Source organism: Andrena cerasifolii, chromosome 7 (assembly GCF_050908995.1).
Source record: "Andrena cerasifolii isolate SP2316 chromosome 7, iyAndCera1_principal, whole genome shotgun sequence".
NCBI classification, from domain to species: Eukaryota; Metazoa; Arthropoda; class Insecta; order Hymenoptera; family Andrenidae; genus Andrena; species Andrena cerasifolii.
In genome coordinates this window covers 16,136,955-16,157,222 of record NC_135124.1, presented here as the reverse complement: position 1 = coordinate 16,157,222, position 20,268 = coordinate 16,136,955, and the positions used below count along the sequence as shown (strand labels likewise).

Sequence of the window (20,268 nt, the reverse complement as noted above, 5' to 3'; positions counted from 1 at the left end):
CAGGGGCGTGATTATTCAACGTAGGTGCCCCGCGTCTTAACACCGGGCACGATCCGTGGATCGTCGTCCACGGCGCACACGCCCCAAAGCGGGCTCCCTTTCGCGAAACTCTTTTTACTAACGGGAACGCGTCGCGAAACGCGCCTCGATCGCGGATCTTACCGTTGCCCGAGGAACCACGAGAGATTCAAGGGCACGCCGCGTAGATACACACGGCCGTCGCCGTTCAGATAGCTTTCTGGTCCTCGTCCAATTAATCCTGCGCCGAAGGGAAACGCCTTTTCTTTTACGCCATGAATTTCTAGCTCGCTCGGACGCTTTCGTTTCGCGCGCTGCGTGGTACGTCAATTTTGGTGAATCTCGGGAAAATCGGACCACCGTGTTAGACCGAAACACCGCGCAATGCCATCAAAATAAACGCCAAGCTATATTTAGAGTTCCCGACGTTAACGCGATATTTTCAAGCCAGCCGACAACTTTATTTCACGCGTAAACCCACGGACCGAGGAATCGGATACAATACTGCGTACATTATACAGGATGATTCATAGATGCATGTCAATAGGGGGGTGGATCTAAATACTAAAAGACGTAGTAAAGGTTATACGACTGTAGGGCATATATACTATGGTTCCTGGTATTTGGAGACTCGATATTAAAGCACCACCTGAGGCATCCGGAATGGATTTATGAATTTTCTTTATAACCGACACGCACGTTGGCGATGGTACCAGAATTTTTAAAATTTTCAACGCACTCTGTCTCAGAAACTTTGACGAGCATTGAGAATATATTCGAGAACGATTTCCACGTCGAGCCATGAAAAAATATAGAGAATAATGAGTTGGATTGTATAATCACTTTTTAACTTATTTAGAAATAATAACTCCTTCTCCCTTGAAATTTGCGCAGACTACATTCCCCGCTTCGCTTTCCAGCATCAATATTGTGCAATTGGGTAACTGTATCGCGCACTAAGATAACGCAACATGGTTGTCAGACAAAGTACACAAAAAAATATGGTCGCTTTCCGAGACCGTTCCCCCAAATTGCCTTTTACATATATGTTACCAAAAAAGTATGGATCAGGGTCTGTTGGCTTCAGATCATTTCCCAATTGATAAGAAATTCGAAGCGTAGGGGAAACCTACTCCACGCAAAATGATCTGTCCATGCCAATAATTTTGCGACTCGCTATGTATGTGATCGCACCGTATCAACGGTGTTCAACTGCGCTATAATCTCGAGGCGAGTACGCTTTAGAATGCATAATTAATGGCTTCTACCTACTTTCAATTTGCTGCCACGCAGAGTATCGCATCATGGATCGCTACTACGCATCGATCGATACACCATAGACCTTTCAGACACCGATTAATTCATTAACGTTCATTAAGAAGAGAATCGATCTCTTAGATTCATAAAGTGGCACAAAATGAATAAAGGAAGATATTCTCTGCTACAATATGCGGCGCAGAAGTGTCCGGAAATTAATCGGTTAAATCAGAAACGCGCCGTTCGCCTTTTAAAGGTGTTGCCTGTATCGGTGGAGGTTCGCAAAAAGTTCGCGTGGGTGAACTTCCGTATTTGTTTGTCAATGAAACCAGCCTCACATATGTAACCAGAAAGAAGATATCCTCCAATTAAACGTGCAGACGTTGGTTACTTATTTAACGTCAATTACCACGATCGTTCTCGTTTATAGAGTGTCGTTAAATAAAAACTGTAACGCGGAGAACAGCCTTACATATAAGACGCGTAATAGACAGGGCGAGCTACGGCGATCGCAAGTTTTATCTGTCTTTTAGTAAAGCACCCGGGGTGACCGATGTGTGCTGTAACAAACAATTTTATGGAGTAATATGTTAAATGAATCAAAAGGAACACGCCAACGTTCTAATTTGAGGCTCTTCTTTCGAGAGAAAGAAGAAACTGGGTGGTGGGAAGATGGAGGTCAGATGAAAGCAGGGTGGAACCTTTCCATTGGTCAACAGCTGGAAGAAAAGGGGATAAGATAAGAAGGTTTAAGAATTATGAAAGGAATATTTAAGGTTGCGGAGTTACCTGAAACGTTACTTTCGAGCTTGCGCTTATAGTTTCGGAGTGTCTTGTATTATATACTGAAATGCGATTTACAGGAGGGCTAGCAATTCCTACGAGTGGTCAGCTATAAAGACGTTGGCCGGAGACAACGATCGATTCCAAAGGCTGTCGCCTTAGTGTTCTCCCACGAGCGTTGCCTTTGCGCCATATCCAACGCGCCTACACACGTACATTGGTTAATGTAAAGTAGCGTTGACGTCATACAACATGTGCCATACATGGTCCTACCGAGAAGCAACGTGGGTGTCGCGCGTTATAAAGTGTTTCTCTTGTCACGGGCCATCGTTTACCAATCGATGCTGGCTTTCTAGTCCCTCTCCTCCTACGAAAATGTACTCCTCAAAAAAATTAAAAGGGAAACATGCCTCTCAAGTCGTGATATTTAAAGAACATTCAGTAACTCTGGCAATGCAATGCAGATCTAATGTTGAATCCTCAGCTATTGTCTCAGAGAGTGCTACTTTCAACTCGACACACCTATGTATAAAAATTCATTTTGCATTTAAGTAATCCATCTTTAATGTAAGGACGTATGTACATGAACAAATAAATATTTGTTCCCAATTTTTTTAACGCTCCTTAAGAATTTCATATTTGTGTAGTTCGGTTAAAATGCTCGTAACATCGAGATTGGCTAGATTGATTAAACTATTCTTTCTTAGGAAAAGTGGCTGATGCTAGTTCAAAGTAATTCAATAAAAAAAATATATGAATCTACTTTTGGATTTATGTAATGTACGTATAAAATATTCAAAAATGTTGAATTTATTACATATCTTCAATTATGGTTATCTAGCAAACTGTCTATTGTCGTTCCCGTGCTTTCCCACTTGGCGGAAAGTCTTCGTGCGTTGCAGTTGCCTTCCCGAGTTGAGATTGTCCATGCTTTTCATATATCCAGCACCGCTTCCAGCTAATCTCTTTCGTGGCCGTGAATTCTTGCTCACTCCCACTTCTATCATGGCAGAATGTTAAGGAAAACGTGCGGTACGTACTGAAGAAACAGATATTTCTCGAAGCAGTGTAGCTGAGAGTAAATAATAAAGAATAGTATAACGTTGAGGTTCTAATGCGTGCAGTGTTATAAAAGGATACTCAGGTCTACAGCTGGAGGTACAACAAATCCAAAAGATTTTGCAACCTTCGCTAAGTCTAGAGTCTCAATGTCGAAGATTTGTTTCAAGTGATGAGAATCGTACGCCCTCACGTACGCTTTGAATGCTTCTTTCGCCGACATGTTTAGGAAATAATTCTTCGAAATTAACTTTTCGAGCTAAAACAAGCAGCCAATAATTCAATAATAAATAATTTATCTGGAATTCGATCGTCGGGATACATGGGCTAAAAGGAGTGGTCCCTGAATCACACACGTGGGCGTTATCTTCCAGTCTTTCGATCCTTATTGGCTTCTAATCTGAATTATTACTTCGACTTCTTTATCATACCTTTTTAACCATCGCCTCTTTACCCAAAATAGGAAAAGAGAAGAAAAGAGATTTCCATTCGCTTTCTAAATTAATTATTTCGAAGGAGATTAACGCGAAGAGAAATGAATAGGAAAGACTGATATATTATTCATGTGATTAGCAACTGCGATCAAGAACAAGGATAAATGTGCGAATATAATTTACATTCCCCATCCTTTGTTACTGCCATTTACATGTTTGCAATACAGAGGCATTGCACACGAATGCATAAATTCAAGAACTTTTACTACATCTTTTCTTTTTTTATATAAACCAAATTGTAATTATATAAATATTTATGGTATTTCTGAAAACCAAAGTCTCGCCTTTTTCACCATTTATTTCAGTCACTTGGAAATCTGTGAAAATGCTAAAAATAAATCACGCACGGAGTGTTCCACGCCACGTGAGTCGAATAGAAATAACGTAGTAGTCAACAAGGAGCTTTGTTAAAATCGTTATGACAAAAATACTGCACTTAGGTGTAACACCGGAATGGAAATAAATATATAAATATGTGTCCTTTGCCAATTTCTTAAGCTGCTTCTTCCCGTCTTGTCTACTTAAATTGAATTTTCGAAATTCTTACAGAGTCTCATTTGTAATACATTGTCTTATTAATTCGGTGACGCATAAAATCTAAGACTGAAGTTATATCCAGGCACATATTTAAAAATATCAATTTGAAACTTTCCTTCCACACCTGCTGCACGTACATTATTCGTATTTTCAAAGTAAAAGACTCACCTGCAACTGAATGTCGGCAATCTTATTCCACGAAAAATCGAATTCGTTCACGGGCACTCTAGCCTGTTTAAGATAACGCAGAAAGCCAAGTTCTTCTGGCCTTAAAATTAATAAGGCGTGACCACTGCTACCTTCTCCGCGAGCTGTTCTACCAACACGATGAATGTATTCCTGAAAATATATTTAGTTTCACCTCTTACTCTGGAATTAACCCTTTAGATTCTGAAAATACACCATTTCTTAACAATTTACCTTAGGATCATCTGGTGGATCGTATTGTACGATCCAGTCGACAGCTGGTATGTCGAGACCACGCGCAGCTACGTCAGTACAAAGTAGTATACCAGTGGTGGCGTTACAAAATTGAAAGAACGTTGTCGTTCTCTTCGTCTGCTTCTGTTTTCCCTGTTATTTAACGAAACAATTTAATACAAAAGCCAGGCATCTCGTTACTAGTTACGTATGTTTCTCGTATCAAACGATCGTACGTGAATGCTTAATACTGGTAAGTCGATGTAGTTCAGAAGTTCGTGATGATACTTCACCGACATGCAAGAGCTGAAGAAAACCATAACTTTTTTCTTTCTATTCTTCTTCAAGAAAGTGAACAGGAGCAGAAATCTTTTCTCGCTGGGACAAACTACGTAACCTTGTTCCAAACCTTCTACCGTAGCTTTCTCTTTATCATCGTCAACGCCAACGTACACTGGCTCCTTTTTCAAAGCCAACGTCGTCAACAATTCTGTCTTCTTAGTTTGCGTCGCGCTGAACAACATTGTCTGCCGTTTTTCTGCAAGCACGGTATACGATTAATACATTACTCCTCTCGCTAATCAGTCGAAACATGAAAATTTGAAGATATCGCGCTAACTTGGTAGGATGTTAATAATCTGCTTAAGCTCTTCTTCGAAACCAATGTCTAAGATACGATCAGCTTCGTCGATGATGAGACACTGCAGATTTTTATACAAGAAGTCTTGAGTGTTCTGTAGATGGTCCAATAATCTACCCGGAGTAGCTACAATAATGTTAATTCCTTTCGCGAGTTTCTGAGCCTCGGTCTGCCTGTTAGCACCACCCATTATTAGACCATATGTATGGTAATGATACGCCATCAATTCCTTTAACACTCCAAACGTCTGCATAGACAACTCTCGCGTTGGAGATATAATGATACAACCAGTACCTATAAATAACAATACAATGAAACAAATTCAACTATCTCATATGTATCACTTACATACCATTGCGAGGCATAAACTTCAACTTATAAATCAGTTCGACGGCAGGTATTAAGAATGCTAAAGTTTTCCCAGATCCTGTTTTTGCAGCGCCAACCAAGTCTCTGCCTTCTAATAACGGTGGAATTGACTTTGCTTGTATTTCGGTCATGCCCGTAAAACCCATGTCTTGTATCGCTTTTAAAGTATTCTCGCATACTGTTCCTTCTAATACTTTGAAACTCGTATCGTTCGTTACATTTAAGCCCAACGTGGATCCAGGTACTACAAAACGAACATAATTTAACATGTTGTTTTAATATTCTCTGACATAATATTCAATTATTATACTTACAGTTTATAGGGAGAAAGAGGAGGATAGAGAGAGAGAGAGAGAGAGAGAGAGAGAGAGAGAGATTGCGGAAACGGAAGGATGAATTCAAAAGGGGGTAGTATAGGATAATGAGTGCGCGAGGGAGAGGTGAGAGGGGTATGGAAAGTGTGAGCGATATGCGAGCGAGGGCGGCGAGATGTGAGAGAAGGTAGCAAGATGTGTAAATAAAGGGGAGAGATAGGTATAAGTGTAAGGAATAGGTTTAAGTAGAGTTGAGTGTAAAGCGGAAACGGATGTTCTTGTACCCCAAGGGGAACAATAAAGATACATACATACATACATACTTACAGTTTATATCGCTGGGTACATTGTCAACATTAGGTTTCCTCGATATAGAATTTTCCTTTACAGGAGCGTCATGTTCGCCGCTGCTGTTAACACTTTTATCTTCCATTATTAAGACCGTATCATCTTTCGCTTTCTTCCTTTTCTCTGTAATAACAGTGACACGTATTATTAGCGTTAATATGAAAATATTCACAATCACGTATGAATAAACCAGCTTCAACTTACTCTTCACTGGACTGTCCTCTTTGAAACGTTCAAATCCATTTGACACTTCCACCCCGCTCTCTGCGATATCATTTTCCGTGTCTTCGACCGCAGTTTCGTCTTTCGTAAATATATAATAAATTATTCATTAAGAACAACTTCATTGAAGAATAAAGTGTATTGTAACAAACAGTTAACCGTATATTTACCATTTTGTACTTGTTTCTCCCGTTCCTTTAATATTTGCAGTTTCTTCTTCTCTCGTTTCTTAATCTTCCGCATTAAAACTTTATCGGGCACTGACATCCTTGCATTAACGAACGAAACCGTTCACATAAATTCAACGAGATGTTCCCGGAATCACGTTTCAGCCATGTGGTAAACTATCAAACGTTCGAGCATAAAGAGAATAATAGGTAGAACGGAGAAGTTGACGAAATTAAGAATCCAATATGGAGTTTCAGACTCTGAGAGTAGCCACCAGGAGGCTCTGCAAATCAGAAGAGAATAGCGGGAAATTGAAAAAGTAGATCGATAAATTGGAGAAATTGCGTGATTTTTGTGGTACTTAGAAATAAATGAATATTACGTGTATGGCAAAAATTTAAATTCTCGTGACGCATATGAAATATATAAAAAGTAAAACGGACGGCTATTGAAATGTAGGGCAGCAGTAGCCTTGAGGAACGACGAAGTGAAAGGAATCACGAACGTGTTTCACGAGTTGTCGGTGTAGTTTCAGATTCGTTGCGAACAGTAGCCTTTCTGGTCGGATATTTTGAGTTCCGTCAACTTAAGTAAGTACCGCTGGAATTCAATATTATATCCATTTCCCATTTTTGTACTCGAATAAAGATTTGTAATAATAAACCACGTTCAAAGTTCTACATACTATCAGCAATATGCGATTGCTAGGTTGAAAAATATTCCAAGTTTTTCTTCTTTTAAAATGGTATGTTTGACTGTATCGTATAAAAACACGTATATACCATTAATTATAAGAAGGGTGCTTGGATGAAAAGGGTAGAGAAGAAAAAATTCAAATAAACATCAACGATCTACCGACGAGTCGTAGTGAACTGCGCACGTTATTCCATGGAATAACGTGCGCATTGGGCGATTTTGGTGCAAGTGGAACGCACCCTTAGTGATCCTCTATGGAGTGATCGAAACAACGTGTATCGTCGCTGATTGGTTGCCGCGATTTTGGAGCAAAAGCAGAAGTAGACAGAGAAAGAAACTGTAATAAAGAAAGAGACAGAAATACTGACAGAGAGAAAGAGAGAGAGAGAGGGGGGGAGAAAGAGATAGATATGTTTATTTCCGGTTTTGCTCCAAGATGGCTGCGGTTATACCGATCACTTCCTGCAGGATCACTACGAACACTGTGAATTGGCCGCAGCCGCACCTCTATACATATATGTACTGTTAGGCGGGGTACGAATTTGAAGGTTGGCGGGCGATTCCAATGTGTGCGCCAGCTGCTGATAAATTCTTTACGAAATATTATTAAAAAAAACCTTTTATTTAAGTATTGTGAAGACGATTAACAATTGTAATTCATAGAAAATGATGTGCAAGTAACATTATACAAAAGATTCTTGTAAAATAAATGAGGTTTTGATATTCCCAAAATTAATGCTTGTCGGATAATACCTACATCAAATATCTTTTATTTCAGATCTATAATGAAACTTTACAGTGTATTCGATGGGCCACCATCTCTTGCATGTCGTCAAGCATTAAAAGCCTTAAACATTGAATACGAATTGGTTGACGTAGATTTTGGTAAAGGCGAACACATGACAAAGGAATATGAACAAGTACGCTGCTTCTAATAAAAAGTATTCAGAAGTGTTTCTTATTGTTAATAATCAATTTTGCTCTGTAATTATCTTTGCAGTTAAACCCACAAAAGGAGATACCTGTATTAGTTGACGGCGATCTTGTAATGGGAGAAAGGTATCGATTCTAAACGTGATCTTTAAGGGGGCAGACCACTGTAAAAAATCGGAAAAATCGATTTTCTCTTCTTTCACATTTTCTGAAAGACGTGCGTTTTAAAAATGTTATCTCCAAATTTTATGAAGAAATTCGCAAAACTGACGGAAATATAGTATTTTCCGCGAAGCGGTGTCAAGCGCGCGACTGAGCCGCGCGAAACTTTGAACTTTGAACGCGTTTTCCTCAGAATGACATTTTTCAACCGCGTTGACAGTCTACAGAGAAAACTATACATCCAATTGACACGAACAAGGGCATTTATTGTACGAAAAATCCATCGCTATTACGTGACGATACAGGAAACGAATTTATGAATTTGATTGAAAAAAAAATTTCTTACGCTTCGATATGTACATTATTAACTATACTAAGCAATACATTGATTTCTTTGCGTTGTTTGGTTGAAATAAATTCCCGAAAACACCCTTACATTTCGGACCGTTACAGTGGTCTGCCCCCTTAATTGTTCCTACATAAACTGTAAACTAATGCTCCTTCTTTTCTGTTACTCGCATATGTCAGTAATGCCATTTTACAATATCTTGGTGACAAGTACGATACCACTGGCAAATTGTATCCGAAGGATGCAAAGGCTCGTGCGATTGTTAACCACCGGTTGTGTTTCAATTTGGCAATGTACTACCGCAATATCTCTGAGTATGTGGTAAGTGCAAGTCATTGATTTGAAAAAGAAATTCTGCTTAATTGTCGGTAATATAATTTCTTGACAATTTCTTTGAAACGTTTTATACAGATGGCTCCTATATTCTTTGATTACGAAAGAACCCCCATGGGCTTAAAGAAAATGACAATTGCTCTAGATGTTTTCAACGCGTATCTGCAACGCGAGGATTCAGAATACGCTGCTGGCAGTAAGTATCGCCTTTATTCATTACACGAAATGTTCATCGTTTGACCTTATCCAATAAGATCAAGCTAAAGTCTTTCACTTAGAAGATTTATTTCCTCAATTATAAAAACAAACAAGGGCATAATTTCTGTCTGATAATACTGTTGTATTTTACAAAAAATGATCGTCCCGTGACTTTTCCTATTACACACTACCTACGCTATATAATTAAAATATCGAATTAAACAACAGAAACGAGAGTCTCAACGGTTTTCTATCACTTAACAGATACTCTGACTATCGCCGATTTCCCACTAATTACTGCGACCATGTGTCTAGAAGCGATCGATTTCAAATTAAGTGCCTGGCCTTATGTAGAAAAATGGTACGATAATTTCAAGGGGAAGCATCCAGAATTATGGGAAATCGCCGCGGGAGGTATGCGAGAAATCAGTTACTTCGAGAAGAATCCGCCTGATTTATCACACATGGATCATCCGATCCATCCAGTACGCAAGAACCAGTAATAATCATACGTCGCTTATTAATATCTTACAGCGAGTACTGTACGGAATGCTACGCCACCTATTTGTTATTCCCTCGAATTAAATATACGTATCATTATCCTTTAATAAATTACAGTGTTTCTTTATTGACATATGTGAGACTTGTAATCCCTTAAACGCTAACTTTGCACTAAACAAAACTATGTATACTCGCATCGGAAAGTAAGTTGACACTCTTTAAAATCGCATAACTTTTTTAAAATTGGTCCAAACGACTTGAGTTTTTTTTTAGAAGCTAGCGGAATTAGTTTTCTAGGTGACGTGTTTCGTCGTTTTGAAAAAAAAAATGCAACTGGTTGGAATAGCGATGAAAATAGTGAAAGTATTTTTTTCAAATTTTTTACAATCTACAAACGGGTTTTTTGAATTTTCATTACAGGTTCAGAAAAAAATTTGAAAAAGAAAACGAACTTCACTATTTTCATCGCTATTCCGACCAGTTGCAATTTTTTTCAAAACGACGAAACACGTCACCTAGAAAACTAATTCCGCTAGCTTCTAAAAAAAACTCAAGTCGTTTGGATCAATTTTAAAAAAGTTATGCGAATTTAAAGAGTGTCGACTTACTTTCCGATGCGACTGTATTTATACGTGGTAAGTATCATATGACTAGTAAATGTACTTCTTTATACAGTTACAATGTTTATGATGGCCGAAGTATTAATTGACCATATGCGTCATACGTTATTCAATTGATACGCACATATCTGATCCAACTTAGGAATAGGCACATAATAATGAGAACCCATTATTATAATTAACTACGCCGAAACTTTTACGAGTATCCTTCAATAGAACATTTTCTCTCATGGATGAATTAGAACATGGTTTCGCATACTTTAATTAACAATTCCTAGACTCCTATCTCCCTACAATCTCCCCACGAATTCTTCAAAGTTCGCAGCTCTCTGATTCTAAAGCGCTACGTTATTTTTCAGAGAGTAAAATAACTCGACGTACAAATTTTTAATAAAATCATGCGAAACCATCGCATGCTTCGATTCTACTTATTATTAACCGTCGAAGTAGAGTTAAAACTTAACGAATTAATACCTCGATAGTTGCTATGCTATACGATTTTAGTTGAGCGAATACTTTTAATTTTGTACGGTGTAAAGTAAACATCGGCGATATATTTTAATGATGAGAACACTTTGGTAAAACGTACATGGTTTTCATTGAATCGACACGATCGAACTATTCAAGTATTACGTTCAATTTATATAGTAACGTAATTGTACACGTGTGGATACACATTTATAAGCGGTGTGGTAAAACAATAGTCATTAGGTAACAGTACGTTATCATCCTCGCTAGGTAATAAACATGCACAGTTATCCGAAGGGAAACATCGTCTATTTCTCTACCTACTGCTGCTATATTTGATTGTCTTTACATTTTACAAATCGCGTACTTGTAAACTAATCCTACCTACAGTATGCTAATACTGACGATTAGAAACTTCTAACAGAAGATTAGGACTATTTCCTAGAAGTGACAGTTATCGCTAGAAAGATGTACACAATTTCTGGGAACTGAAAACTCAAGCAAATATAGATAGAAATGCTCGCTGGCTTTTATCGTAATCTTTTCTGTCGTTAAAAACGAAACATCAGGCGTAGAGAATGAAATAATAAAAATCTAGATTTTGCTACACGTGTAATTGACTTGCAAAATAAGTCAATGCATATGTCAGTGAAAATATAATAATGGTTTACCTGTACTAGAAATTGTGTTTGTTATAGAGTTACTAGCGACGATGAAACTGTTTGATAGATACTAAAGGGAGGACTTCAAAAATGTTTGAACACATGTGTAAATGATTCTACTTCCCTTGAATTTATTATTTAAATGATCAAGGAGAAATATACTTTTATTTTTAAATATATACTCTTTTTTTAAATAAAAATACCCACATCGGGGAGATGAGTTTGTGTAAATTTGTTGCTTTATTCTGAAAAATATCTATTACTTCGTCACGAGTCCGAATCTCTATTCAAAGCAATGGGAATAATACTACGTCCACTACTATCATTTTACTTACTGCCCAAGTAAGACATTTGGCGTTAAGGAATTCAATTTTCACAACAATTAACCATCTGAAGATATGTTTGAACTTCATAAAAAAATAAAGAATTCAATTTGCTTGCTGGGTAAAATGTGTTTATAACATTTAAAAGAAATCGTAGTTCTTTTTATTAGAAAAGTTTGTTCACAAATTTTCAAAAGATTGCAACAAAGAAGTTTGAAAGAATTCTTTCATGGCGAAGAATCCATTTCGACGTGTTCAGTTCAATTTCTGGTTGGAATGCAAACATTTCAAACGTCCATGCGTTATTTTCGTGAGAATTTAACTCTACCTGCGATTCGAATGATGGTAGATCTGGTCACCGAACTCTTCCTGAAGGTGAACGAAGATGCGATTTTATGTAACCAGTGCGATAATCAATCACGTCTCGTTGCGTACCTCCTGGTACCCCATGTCCGTGTCTCCTACTCCACCTGCAATTAGATCTCCTATTAATTATTTTGTTTCCAGGCTTTTCCAGACTAAAACTTTGATTCGCATGCAAATAATCACATTGCTTCTCATTCTGAGGATCAATTCACCACGTAGTAGAAATTTTCTGAAGTGGAAACGTTCCAAGTAATTGAGAGTTGCAGAAAATTTCTACAGCCGAGGCTTCAAATATCTCTTGTTTAGAAATTTGCAGACTATTCCTTCGTTTGTAACGACCGGAAGTAGATAAAGCATCAAAATGAAAGATTAGACGTTACATGGTCTGCGGAAGAGCCCACAAATTCTGAGAACCATTTTGATTCGTGATCTGAATCAGGAACAACTGTCGTATGAAACACCCAGCAGCATGACATCAGTCACGATGCTTCATTCCATAAAAATTAATAATTATTCGATACATCGAGGGACATAACAGAGATATACTAGAAGAATCTTCTATTAGCTACGGGTAGACAAATGCTAAGAAACGTTGATCGAAAACTGTCCAAAGTCATTCCTTAACGCAGGCATATTATACATAGTAACGAATACAAGTACAGTACTTGTAGGTAACGGATTCAAACATAGCTTACTAAGAAATCAGCAATTCTAAGGGAACACGTACTATTACTGTACAAAAATCCAAGAAGCAAATTCTAGCACGTCTATCACTCCGCTCTATATTATACAAAATGATTCGCCTAACTCTACGACCTTAATGACACGTACACTGTACACCGAGTGGAAAAGGTTTCTCAAACAAGAATTATGCCACACGAGCTTTCCACAACCTTTCTCCACATCTGAGATACGGTCGTTTTTAATTTCTTAAAACGAAACTCCACGAGTACAAGAACTGTTGAAATAGTATTACAGCGCATGGTCTAAAGTTAACAGTTATCGAAACAGTCGTAGCTCAGTATTCTATCGTACATACACTAACATTACACAAAACTTATCCAAACGGATCGTCCTTTACACTGGCTCAGCTTTCACATAAATATTTAACAAGAACATTATATCATAATCCATCAGAAATGAAGAAAAAAAAACAAGAAGAGTGTAATCCTCTAGCGAGGATGAGCTCTCGGGTCTAGAGCCGTTATCTGCCGTTGACAAGACCGTGGAACCCTGAATCGCGCCTTTAATATTTTCAGTCATACCTTGTTATTGGTTCTGAAGGCCAGGAAGATGGGAACGTTGATGACTGTTCGACGTGGTCGAGGTGAAGGTCGAGGTTGAGATCGGGGTCGAGGTCGAAATGGAAGTGGGAACGCGGCGTGGTTGGGATTCGGAAGCCGTGTTGTTCTGTTGGGACGAATTAGTATGCCGGTGTGTCAGACTCGAGGTCGCCGCCATCGGTGCTTCACCGGTTGACTGGTTGCTGTTATTGCTGTTAATCGGCAGCAGCATTTGACCGTCGCCGTGAGCCGAGGACACACCGTAGCTTCGTAACCGGTATTGCCGTTGCTGCATTGACGGGCAGCGGCTTCTAGCAACGGTGCTCCTGCGTCGCTGGGTGCCGGCCGTGGTACTGTGTACGTTAATCCCAGGCTTTCATCAGTACTTTCATTACTTCCGTCAAGGACCTGTGTGCAGCTTCTTGGGGCAGCGTCTTGGCGTATATTGTCTCATCACATGTCTTTGAGATGCTTCTATTAAACTTGTACGCGTTATTAAGGGGAATGTGCAACGTCTGTCATATTGTTGCGCTCAACACTTTCCAGTCTTCATATGTACATCGTTTCAATATACATGGGCAAGGATTATGCAATTCGTCGCAGAAATTCAATGCTACATCTACGATACAGTATTCTCCTGCATATGATACAGTCGATTAGTTACTCGTAGTAGGTCTCACAAGGAGAGGTTCCCAGGTGTCCGCCTCCGATTGCTTTGAATTTTGGATATGTGTTAGAGGACCGAAAAATAAAATATACGTGTTTTTTTATAGCGGCCCGTTTTCATATTTAGGGGTTGCAACCAACCACCAAAGTTATAAGATTTTCAGATGTTCATTTCCGATTGCTTTGGTTTTTGGATATGTTTTAGAGGGCCGAAAAATAAGAAATACGTGTCTTTTTATTTTGGCCTGTTTTCATATTTAGGGGGTGAAACCACCCATATAACTTTGAGGGGTAAACATGCAAATAGGTCGCTATAAAAAAAACATGTATATCTTATTTTTCGGTCCTCTAACACATATCCAAAATTTAAAGCAATCGGGGGTGGACACCTGGGAACCTCTCCTTGTCAGTGGAATCTGTACTATGTTATCGAAGCAGATTGTTGCAATTGGAAACGATAGAGTTTCTGCGTCGATGGAATTGGCATTTAAATGTTCGTCATGGTAAAACTATGCTGTATGATACCATTTCACAACATATTATTAGCAGGCAAACTCCCTTTCATGAATCGTGACTATAGGTAGTAATCTATAGAGTTAGTTGGAATATCATTGTTCTTTGTTACATTTATATAGATAATGGTACCATAATTCCAAAGGAAAATAGAGAGTAACGAAGGAAATAAAAAGTTTATGTTCACAGAAGCGAGAATAGTCATGCTCTTTAATTGGTAGAAAGAGGCTGATGCATTTGGAAAATAAGATTCGGTGCATACCCACACAGACTCAGAACTGACACAGCAAAAGATATATCATGCGTCTTTTGATATTCTCTTGTTTGTTATTTCTAAGAAATTCATCAGTGAGCATTAAGAATTGCGCTGCGTCTATAAAGCGTATGTTACGTACTTGTATAGAGAGTACTTTAGGCGAATCTTTTTGGTAAATGTTATCATAAGTTAGTAGGGAAAAATTGAAGGATCCAACAGGTGTAGTTTCGACAATGGAACTAATATTAATTGTTAAATAGTATTTATCTTTAATAATGAGGAACAAATGCTTGGGATTGAGAGATTTGAAGATTAAGAATAATTGATGAATTTTTTAGGTAAATAACATACAAAACGAAGGCGATGTATTTTCTTACCTTGAACTGTGACTCATGAGGACTATGTTTCTGTAACAGCATATAATGGATCCTGATTGTTGGGAAGCGAGTGATGAAGTGTTGACGTCGATTCACACACAACACAACAAGCAGCTCAAGCAATTTTGTTGTATTTTTTTTTATGTAACTGAATGTTTTAATTCAAGTTGGAAACAATTTTACTGCATTTAACTGATAGACAGTAGATTAGACTTAACGCTATTTCTGTAGCTTGAATTAAAGAAAGGAAAAGTACTGAGACTCTAGGTACGACACTCGCAAACCTTTCTTAAAAACGTATACGTGGTAAACCTTTTTTATTCACTGCTATTATAGTAAAACGATGTCATTATGACGATGGCGAAAATATCCATATATGCAAAGTAATTACTAAAATTGAAGGATCGTAAAATCATAGCACGAAAAGAATCAGAAATTAAAGATAACTGTCTGTATATGTCAAAGAATTGAAATACTTTAATAGAAATTAATTATGACATACTTTTCATGCCACCCGCAGGTGATATATGAAGAAGTGAACCCTGTAAAATACCCCGCGTAAATAAAGTTTAAATATGAATGTAACGAGTCCCGCGGACACACCTGAATATTCTACGGTCTAGGATAATGATATCTTTATGACGCTGTAATTGTATTATTGATAAGACCTGAACAATACTTCAATTAACAACAACATTCGTTAATCGAGTAATAATATTATCACCTACTGCTTAAATAATTGTAAGCCTGCTTACATACAATCTCATCATCTTAATTACACCGGGAATTATGTACTTGATCTTTTTATGCAATCCTATTATCTCTCTTAACTACAAAAGGTATTCATTTAATTATACTTTAAACCTGTTGCATATTCCAGGCATCCTGCAAAACAATATCAGTGCCACTTTTTTAATTTTGTCAATTCAGGATACACACACGAAGTACCTCTAAATGCCAAAGAAAAGGTCTACGGTTCGCTTCGAACGTCTTCTACGCAGCAAAAATATAAAAACGTTAAACAAACTGTCACATAGTTGTTTTGTAAATTCGACCAAGCAACAAAGCGATTCCAATTAACAGACCGATTACTTGATTCGATCCCTTCCTCTTTAATTTCACCTACACAAATTACCTATCTCAGTAAGTGTCAATGATTTTATCCGTAATGCTGGTATGTATGAATCGTATGATTAAATGTTCTGGAGAGTAGATTGCCTTTGAACTTCTGTGATAGAAACCGTTTATAGGGTGAGCTTTCGTACGCTTCGAAGATTGAGAGAACAAAAGGTATGTAAGAGGAAATTAGAGATTTATAGGCAATTTCATGTGTCAAGCATATCCTACGTCAGTGAGACTACACGCTGCTTCTAATTTGGTGCAAAACAAGATGAACGACATTTCGAGAATCTTGCAGAAGTGGAAAGAAGAAATATATAAATATGTATAATAGTATATACACGCGAGGGCGTGCGCGTGTAATGTGTGAGGAGTTAGAGACAACATAGGACGCTTAGAAAAATTACTACAGAACTAAAGGCTAAGAAAGAAATTAACTTGGAATTAATGAACATACCGTAAAGTTATGTTTACGAGATATATTTGAAATAACATACCGAAGTAGTCTGGTTATGTAGTCCGGCCAGTTGTCTGGGAACAATACGAGGAAGAAACCGACCGCTATGAAGATCATCCCTGCCAGTTTCATGCCCATGAAATGGGCTCCGTACAGGACAACATCCAATGCTGCGAAGTAATCGCATTAATCGGTTGTCAAATGGCAACGATTGCAATCTATATACACTGCATTCCACTTTAGAGCGAACTCGTTCCGTGCAGGGATATACCGTTGATTGGTAGGAAACCGGCAGGAAAAGCGTTACGATCAATCGCGTGGGTCGCAAATCGGTAGGGACGTAGGTCCGCTCTTATATGGAATGGAGTGTAATACGATCGCTCAAAGTTTCTATCGTACCTGCAGATACGGGCACAGCTGTGATCAAACCCAGCGTGATGAATAGGTCATACGTCAGAGCGATACTGAAGTTACCCAGCATGTTTGCAACTGTCAAGCAGGAATAAAGTGTCAATGTAATATCTAGCAACGTCTTCTTTAAGAATCATGTACTACCTAGGTGAAGAATGCTCGCTGAAAGTAACGATGTCCATGGTAGCCGACCCCAGTGTACACTTTCCACTCCAGAGAAGTACAGGGCCAGGCAAATTGGCCATAATAATGCCGCATTGCACAATCCGATAAAAGAAAAGAATAAAGACATTTGACCGAACGTTGTTTCTCCTATAACTTTTTTAAACAGCACCTGGATTAAAATTACATAATGTGGTGGACGGGTAAGTAGACAAGTATGATTACATTGAACTTTATCGCCAATTGAGGGTAATTATAAAATCAGATTTTACCTTATAGACCGCAGTACCAGCTGCTGCGGTTGTTGCCAGGACAACACCCCCCAAAGTTGGACTCCCAGTTATTCCGTCCATGTACGCCAGAAGTGCAATTCCAGTATTGCATAAAATCACTGCTACTATCTGCGATGCATTCGTTTTTATAGAACATGAAGTTCTGACGGAATGAATTATAATTCTTATCGAACAGCGCTACTTACCCTTACGCCAACAAATTGTTCGTGAAGAATAACCCAAGATAGTAGATAGGCACAGGAGACATTTGTCGCGAAAAGTGTCATTACATCAGTAGCTAATAGTATCCTAAGCGAATAAATATACATGTAATTTGTGACCACCCAAAGTCCACAAAAGAGGCTGCATTTCATCAAGAAACGACCACCAGTGAGCCCTTTATCGCGAAATCCTCGCAGACTCTCTGCAATTATTTCTGAAGGAGTGTTACATTTGATCCTCGCTGCCTGGCAAATAAAGTAAACCGGGAAGTAAAGGATCTCCCAATTTGTACAAAACCAAGTCGTGAAGAAAGGAGCATTGTATGGAACTGTCTGAAAATAGTTATAAGAGTACTATTAAAATCCCCCTGTCGTTCTGAAACTGAAAGAGAGCCAAGAACAGAACGAACTTACATGGCGATGGCGTAGTTCGGTCACGGATGAGTTCGAGGAGGACGAATTGCTCGGACTTTCAAGCTTGTGAAAGTATAAATATTTGATGAAATGAGTCGCGCCAACCCAGCTCGCTGTAACACATATTGTAACGCATACCCCAAAGTATATCTGCAATCATAATACACAGCCGTGTAAAGGAATGTACATACTTTATACAGAGCCGAAGATATTAATAATCCAAACGGACCTTTATCGCTGATTCAGCGCAGCAAGACGCATAACAAGCAGATAATGAATTATGTCTTTGATGATAAGTAACCGCAGGTGTTGTCATATGAGACTGAACTTGTGTCTGACCCGTGTTATGCCCCTGACTATCACCAGCTCCCCCAGCAACGACCCCGCTTCCACTCGTCTCCAAAGGACGACAAGCTGGTGCCGAATCCCCACAGCCACCAGAGATGCTGCATCCTTGCTGCTGCTCGCAGCCTGAATAAGAAAAGTCGCAAAGTAACTAATTAGTTCAACACCTCCGATACTCCGTCCTGCAAAGCCTACGATTACGAACCAGTATTGTCGTGAGTGCCTTGAAGGGTGCTGCCTTGAGGACCATGTTGACCGTCACCAAGAACGATACTTGGAGCACGAGTTTGTTGAGGATGAAATATCGTCGGAATGTCCAAGGCTCCTCTGCTACCCATGCTTAAGTTTGTTCTTTAAAATAAATCGTAACGGTTGCTCTCAAGTGGAATCGTTACAATGTGGATAATTGACATTCCATAAGAATTATGCATTAACAGGAAATAAATCAGACCTCTTGGTAGCATCAATCTCGGCTCACCTTCTTCACATTTTTCGTCGGAGGTCACGACGTGCTTAAAACTCGACGTATCCATCATTCGAAATGCATGAAATGCACGGGAGTCACGGGACTACTTATTCCACATTACATGCGCCGTCACTTTGATTTTATCGTGATTATATCGCAGGGTAGTTTCATCCTTTGCCACTCCATCAGTTCCATAGATTAAAATGTTTTATGGCTGCCCTATTAACGGAATCTAATAATGCCGTCGGCAGCGGGGCATTTGTGCCCCGCTGTTATTGAGCATAAGTTATGCATCATATCTCGCAAATAAACAAATTGCACAGGTACAGCTACGCGGCAGCGAGCATTTCGTATTGTAGTTTAATTAATCGCTCGATCACGTCCGAAGCACAACCGTGGCTCGAGTCCCGAGTCTGTCTCACTGTTTATATAAATTCCGCACGGTCTACGCTAATGATCCTCTAGTAATTTTACGTACACTGTGTCATGCCATTGATTACCCGTAAACTTGCGTAAACTTCACACTACCACTATTTGGGACACCCTCGTCGCGTCTGCGCCCTTTCCGCAATCTATCCGCTTCATTGAGCTTCATTAAGCAATTAATGTTTGCCAATTTTCAGCTATCTAATCTGAAGCGCCTTCCGTACACAATTTAGGAATTTTGCAGTACTTGATTGTTGAAATATATGTTGTATATTAAAAGTAATGAAACCTCTTGAAGTATAGCGCTAAAAAGGACTAAGGAGAACAAATTATACTTACATAGAATAGTGTAGATTATAGTACACTTGCAATGAATATGTATAAAAAGAGACTAATAAAATATCCGTACATTCATAAACAACTTGTTCCTATTAAATGTCGATGTATTTCGATAAATATTGAAGCCAGAATCTGGATCAATGGGGATCTCAATTTTGGAAATGCATGTTTCATATTTCAATTCCTATCTGTCTTTGGTGAATGCTTTGTATTGATTTTAGGGTGACAGAAAATAATACTAGATTATTTAAGACAAAAATATTTTATTCTCTATTTTTCTGAAATAAGAGGCTTGATTTAT

General features: G+C 38.6%; 3 protein-coding genes across 9 annotated transcripts; 1 reads left to right on the top strand and 2 right to left on the bottom strand.

The window, feature by feature from the left end:
• Positions 1–2,597: 2,597 nt before the first annotated feature.
• Positions 2,598–6,773, bottom strand: Pit (probable ATP-dependent RNA helicase pitchoune). 2 transcript variants are annotated; one of them, XM_076816284.1, is made up of 10 exons: positions 6,632–6,773; positions 6,444–6,542; positions 6,219–6,362; positions 5,561–5,821; positions 5,188–5,502; positions 4,805–5,106; positions 4,569–4,721; positions 4,317–4,487; positions 3,199–3,376; positions 2,598–3,058 (listed from the first exon to the last, which is right to left on the bottom strand). In XM_076816284.1, the coding sequence occupies exons 1-10, from the start codon at positions 6,726–6,728 to the stop codon at positions 2,892–2,894; spliced, it is 1,887 nt and encodes a 628-aa protein (XP_076672399.1). In that variant the 5' UTR covers positions 6,729–6,773; the 3' UTR covers positions 2,598–2,891. The 2 variants fall into 2 exon arrangements, with proteins under 2 accessions (XP_076672399.1, XP_076672398.1); XM_076816283.1 differs by having other exon boundaries at positions 6,614–6,728.
• A 236-nt stretch (positions 6,774–7,009) lies between these two features.
• Positions 7,010–9,932, top strand: Gfzf (GST-containing FLYWCH zinc-finger protein). Of its 3 annotated transcripts, none has more exons than XM_076816326.1 (6): positions 7,010–7,190; positions 8,104–8,245; positions 8,326–8,384; positions 8,949–9,090; positions 9,181–9,298; positions 9,565–9,932. In XM_076816326.1, exons 2-6 carry the CDS (start codon positions 8,111–8,113, stop codon positions 9,801–9,803), a joined length of 693 nt encoding a protein of 230 aa, XP_076672441.1. In that variant the 5' UTR covers positions 7,010–7,190; positions 8,104–8,110; the 3' UTR covers positions 9,804–9,932. The 3 variants fall into 3 exon arrangements, with proteins under 3 accessions (XP_076672441.1, XP_076672439.1, XP_076672440.1); XM_076816324.1 differs by having other exon boundaries at positions 7,010–7,219; XM_076816325.1 differs by lacking the exon at positions 7,010–7,190 and adding an exon at positions 7,381–7,496 and having other exon boundaries at positions 7,794–8,245.
• LOC143371298 (solute carrier family 35 member F3) lies at positions 9,364–19,899 on the bottom strand. Of its 4 annotated transcripts, XM_076816286.1 has the most exons (12): positions 19,215–19,899; positions 18,942–19,087; positions 18,621–18,862; positions 18,392–18,541; positions 17,963–18,310; positions 17,757–17,885; positions 17,467–17,656; positions 17,311–17,400; positions 16,952–17,081; positions 15,336–15,365; positions 13,506–13,876; positions 9,364–12,344 (listed from the first exon to the last, which is right to left on the bottom strand). In XM_076816286.1, the coding sequence occupies exons 2-11, from the start codon at positions 19,072–19,074 to the stop codon at positions 13,510–13,512; spliced, it is 1,809 nt and encodes a 602-aa protein (XP_076672401.1). In that variant the 5' UTR covers positions 19,075–19,087; positions 19,215–19,899; the 3' UTR covers positions 9,364–12,344; positions 13,506–13,509. The 4 variants fall into 4 exon arrangements, with proteins under 4 accessions (XP_076672401.1, XP_076672402.1, XP_076672406.1 ...); XM_076816287.1 differs by lacking the exon at positions 15,336–15,365 and having other exon boundaries at positions 19,215–19,898; XM_076816290.1 differs by lacking the exon at positions 13,506–13,876 and having other exon boundaries at positions 12,205–12,344; positions 19,215–19,898.
• Between the last annotated feature and the right edge of the window lie 369 nt (positions 19,900–20,268).